The 5,292-nt window shown below is 41.3% G+C and overlaps 1 protein-coding gene across 1 annotated transcript; it reads right to left on the bottom strand.

The window, feature by feature from the left end:
- Positions 1-523: 523 nt before the first annotated feature.
- LOC130868529 (glutamic acid-rich protein-like) lies at positions 524-1,075 on the bottom strand. Its single transcript, XM_057760715.1, has one exon. The coding sequence runs from the start codon at positions 1,073-1,075 to the stop codon at positions 524-526; it is 552 nt and encodes a 183-aa protein (XP_057616698.1).
- Between the last annotated feature and the right edge of the window lie 4,217 nt (positions 1,076-5,292).

The following is a 5,292-nucleotide window of genomic DNA, read 5'->3' on the forward strand; positions in this document are numbered from 1 at the left end:
CCCATACTCCCCAATAGAAGGGTATTGATAGAATTGGGTTTCCACTTTTACACTAGGTTTTTAGAGTATGGCCTGCAAGTGAGCTACCAATGCCAACAGATGCTGAATGGTAAACAAATTTGCTGATGCACAGTGGCCTTGGTCCCTTTGTTGCCAATATCAGCATCTGATAGAATACAGAAGTGCTAGTCATGAGCTCACTGTACTAGAACATGTTCTCACAGTTCTCTGAATTGTGTGATGTACCTTGGGATCCCTTTGGGGATGTTATAAAAGACAGGCAACCTGGAGGTAGCTCCTGCTATTTGGCACTCACCATCCCAATTCTATGTTTCCTTTGCCAGGTTCTGGACTTCTGGAAGAGTCCTTCCCTTTCCTAAATCTGTGGGTTCCCAAGGACTGAACTTTACTCATCTTGCCTTGGGTGGAGCAGAATGTGGTCATTAAGAGCATGTATACACACTTTAGTGGCATGGTTTATTTAAGAGAAACACGATTCTCTATAGAGACCATTCCCCCCCCCTTAGGTGAACTCACAGGCATGTAGAATAATTTTCTCCCCCTGATGATTCTCATCATGATCTTCTTCATTCTCCTCTTCCCCTTTGTATTCATAGTCATCATCCTCATCGTCATCTTCATCGTTCTCATCTTCATCCTCCTCCTTCTCTTTCTCTTCCTCATCTTCGTTATTGTAGTCCTGCTTGTCTCCAGCTTCCTCCTGAAGCTCCTGGTCATCACTCTCGTGGTCCCTGTTCCAGATATACCAGTCATCTTCAACGTCAGGCCAGACCTCCTCTGCATTAGACCAGATATTCCCGATACTAGGCCAAACATCTTCCACACGAGGCCAGATATCCTCAACATTAGGCCATATCTCTTGCCCACAGTCTTCCTCAGTAATGGCTCTCACAACTGCCTGTGAAACTAGAAATGCTGCGGTTCCATCGATGTCATCAACAGCCTCTTCCATCGGCAGCACATGCAAGACAATTTGGCTGGTGTCGTGCTCCATCCCACCACCTTCTTGCTCTTGGTCAGGTAATCCAGGTTCCTGCTCAACAATAGCAGACATTGCACAAAATACCTGCCAGTCAAGATCTTACTGAAACTTCCAGCTTTGAAGGCGTTGGTTGGGGTTGGTCAGAGTGACTACTGCGAAGTAGAGGGAGGCTGTTGGCCGCAAGTACCTGCTTGGAGGCAGTGAGAGCAGTCGTGCAGGTTTTCCGCTAGTAAGCTGATGGAATTGGTTCCTGTGGAGTACCTATAAAGGAGGTTTAGATAGCACCAGGAGGAGCAGCCTCATGAGGCCGGCACCAAGGTGGTTGAGGATCAGGTATAAGGGGGCGGAGCCTTGAGGAGTAACAATGGTCCCTCTCATATGTCACCAGAGCTATAAGCTCATTTGCTGAGACGTAGTGATTGACATACATTGTGCCCAATGAGCGACAAAGGTCCTTAAAATCTAGGGACTGCTCAGAATCACACCTTTTTCATTTGAGGCCTTATTATCTCTGGATACCTTTTAAAGTGATAGGAACCTTGTCATTTAAATTTTATATTGCCAGCAAAATAATAGTGTATCAATATGAGTGAGCCTGTCCACACTGATTTGTATTTCTCATAAGTTATGCTGATATAGACAGAGTTATAAAACAGTTGTAGAGGTGCAAGAGGGATGACTCAGAAGAGTAATTATTACTCTTCCAGAGGACCCAGGTTCAATTCCCAGCACCCACATGGTGGTTAATAACCATTTGTAACTCCGGTTTCAGGGAATCTGGTGCCTTTGAATCTCTTTGGGTATTGTAAACACATGATGCACAGCCATGCAAGAAAATGCTCCTATACACACATAAAATACAAATCTAAAAAAATTTAAAAACCCAGTTTTTGTATAGTTCAGATTTCAGTGGTGGTAAAAATAGAGACAGAAAAGAGACAAATACTGAAACGTTGAAATGATTACAATCAGAACAAAGGGTTGAAAGTGAAAAAAAAACAACCAACCAAAACAAACCGGAACCTGGACAGTATTTAATTTGCACTGCCATATTCACAGCTGTCCTTCCATCAATGCATACGAAAAGAGGAAAATATGTCAGAAATTAAAAGGCTTTCCAGGATGTTCTAAAAATACTAAGATTTTCTGTTTCCTTTTTCCCAGTTAGACAAGAATAAAGCATTCCAAAGCATAAAGCATTTTTCTTTTCTTTTTTTTATTTGTTTTATTTTATTTTTTCATATTTTATTTTTTTATTAATTAATTAATTTATTTAATTATTAAAGATTTCTGCCTCTTCCCCGCCACCACCTCCCATTCCCCCCCTCCCCCAATCAAGTCTTCCTCCCTCCTCAGCCCAAAGAGCAAGCAGGTTTCCCTGCCCTGTGGGAGGTCCAAGGACCACCCACCTCCATCCAGGTCTATTAAGGTGAGCATCCAAACTACCTAGGCTCCCACAAAGCCATTACGTGCAATAGGATCAAGAACCCACTGCCATTGTTCTTCAGTTCTCAGTAGTCCTCATTGTCCGTTATGTTCAGCGAGACCGGTTTTGTCCCATGCTTTTTCAGACCCCGGCCAGCTGGCCTTGGTGAGTTCCCGATAGAACATCCCCATTGCCTCAGTGTGTGGGTGCACCCCTCGCGGTCCTGAGTTCCTTGCTCGTGCTCTCTCTCCTTCTGCTCCTCCTTTGGATCGTGAGACTAGAAGAATGAAAATAGATCCATATCTATCACCATGCACAAAACTCAAGTCCAAATGCATTAAAGACCTCAATATCAGTCCAAACACACTGAACCTGATAGAAGAGAAAGTGGGAAGTACTCTACAACACATGGGCACAGGAGAACACTTCCTACGTATAACCCCAGCAGCACAAACACTAAGGACATCATTGAATAAATGGGACCTCCTGAGACTGAGAAGCTTCTGTAAAGCAAAGGACACTGTCACTAAGACAGAAAGGCAACCCACTGACTGGGAGAAGATCTTCACCAACCCCGCAACTGACAAAGGTCTGATATCCAAAATATATAAAGAACTCAAGAAATTAGACCGTAAAAGGTTAATCAATCCAATTATAAAATGGGGCACTGAGCTGAACAGAGACTTTTCAACAGAAGTTCAAATGGCCAAAAGACACTTAAGATCGTGCTCAACTTCCTTAGCAATCAGGGAAATGCAAATCAAGACAACATTAAGATACCATCTTACACCTGTCAGAATGGCTAAAATCAAAAACACAAATGATAGCCTCTGCTGGAGAGGTTGTGGAGAAAGGGGCACACTCATCCATTGCTGGTGGGAATGCAAACTGGTGCAACCACTTTGGAAAGCAGTGTGGCGGTTTCTCAGGAAAGTCGGGTTCAACCTACCTCTCAACCCAGCAATACCACTATTGGGCATATACCCAAGAGATGCCCTAACATACAACAAAAGTATATGCTCAACTATGTTCATAGCAGCATTGTTTGTAATAGCCAGAACCTAGAAACAAACTAGATGCCCTTCAATGGAAGAATGGACGAAGAAAGTGTGGAATATATACATATTAGAGTACTACTCAGCAGTAAAAAACAATGACTTCTTTAATTTTGCATACAAATGGACGGAAATTGAAAACACTATCCTGAGTGAGTTAAGCCAGACCCAAAAAGAGGAACATGGGATGTACTCACTCATATTTGGTTTCTAGCCATAAATAAAGGACATTGAGACTATAATTCGTGATTCTAGAGAAGCTAAATAAGAAGGTGAACCCAAAGAAAAACATATAAGCATCATCCTGAATATTAACCTTCATCAGGCGATGAAAGAAGACAGAGACAGAGACCAACATAAAGCATTTTTCTACCAGGAAGAAATCAAGCACCTTTTCATATTTATAGTGAAAATCTTTAAACATAAAAATGTTCCATTTCAGGAAAATGACACCCACCAACCTCTTTAATCACACCCACAAAATTTAGGTGTTAACAACAATTTGGCATACTCTTTCCACTTCAAAAAGAGAACATGTTTTTTTTCATAAAACACATAAATATCAAAGAAAATGTAGAGAGGTTAATTAGCCAAATACAAAGAACAGTCATGGCCCTCAGTGGGCCTAACCAGTCTTTCTCCACCTTTGATGAGAGACAGTGTTAGATGTTTAAAGGCATGCTGTAGAGTGAGCTTTTCAAAATCACAGTAGGGGTAATGGTTGAACCTGAATTAGTCTATGACAGAAAGATTTTCACATGTATTTTATTTTGTCTATAAAATATCAGGGTAGAGAGCTCTTTCCTGGAAAACACTTTTTCTTCCCATTCTCAGCACTCCTTAGTTGCCCAGAGTTCTTTGTCTGGCTGAATGAAAATGTACTTATCATCTGGTAAATTGTGTGATTCACTGTTGTGGCCTGAATGTTTCTTTCTCTACCAAAGTTTATATTTAAGCCAAATGCTCAACCCAACAATATCAACGGTCACATTAGTAGGTCATGAGATCGTAAGGGCTCCCCTTTAATGAAAGGTTAAAACCTTATAAATTACTACTATACAATAGTAATTCCCTCTGGAAGACGAAGCAAAACAGCACCACCATACAAGCAGATGAAACTCTCTATAGGACATAGCAATGGTCAGTGACTTAGGTTTGGATTCACAGCCACCAGTATACTAAGAAATAAGAAATAAAACACAATTATTTGTAAATTACTTACCTACTCTATGGCGTCTTGTTATAGCACAAGTAAGCTATTTTCTCTCTTCCGGAAGGAACTGGCTATGGATATTTGACTGCATACTTTGATGGGAACTTGTAAAAACAATATTGTACAGATGCTTATTTAGAACCAAGTGTGAGCCTCTACTCACAGAACGTGGAGTCAGAAAGGAAGAGTGAATATAAATGGAGGAATATATGGAAAATGGGATATGCAAGAATAGAAACTCTCGCTCACTATGGTTTTGTCTATCTCTAGGCAAACAGGCTTGCTGCCATGTGGAACCCACAGGAGAAACGTTTGTATTCCCCCAAAACCCCCAACCCTGAACCTGGCAAAGAAGTTAGAGAATCTGGCACCAGTGGATTGTTATATCTGTAGCCATGAAGGTAACAACTACAGTTGGCATCAAGATAGACCAGCAGAGGGAAAAGAGGGCTTTGGAGCTACATCATTGTTCAAACAATAAAGCAGGCCTACTATGTCACTTCTCCTTTCCAAAACTCAGAAAAGTTCTGTCGTGAGCAACCTAAGGAGAAATATCTAAAGAAAGATATTTAGGACATAGAGTTAAGCTTAGCCA

This window comes from Chionomys nivalis, chromosome X, assembly GCF_950005125.1.
Source record: "Chionomys nivalis chromosome X, mChiNiv1.1, whole genome shotgun sequence".
Taxonomy (NCBI): Eukaryota; Metazoa; Chordata; class Mammalia; order Rodentia; family Cricetidae; genus Chionomys; species Chionomys nivalis.

Coding starts and splice junctions, on each gene's coding strand:
- LOC130868529 (XM_057760715.1), bottom strand. CDS start 1,075: ATGTCTGCTATTGTTGAGCAGGAACCTGGATTACCTGACCAAGAGCAA.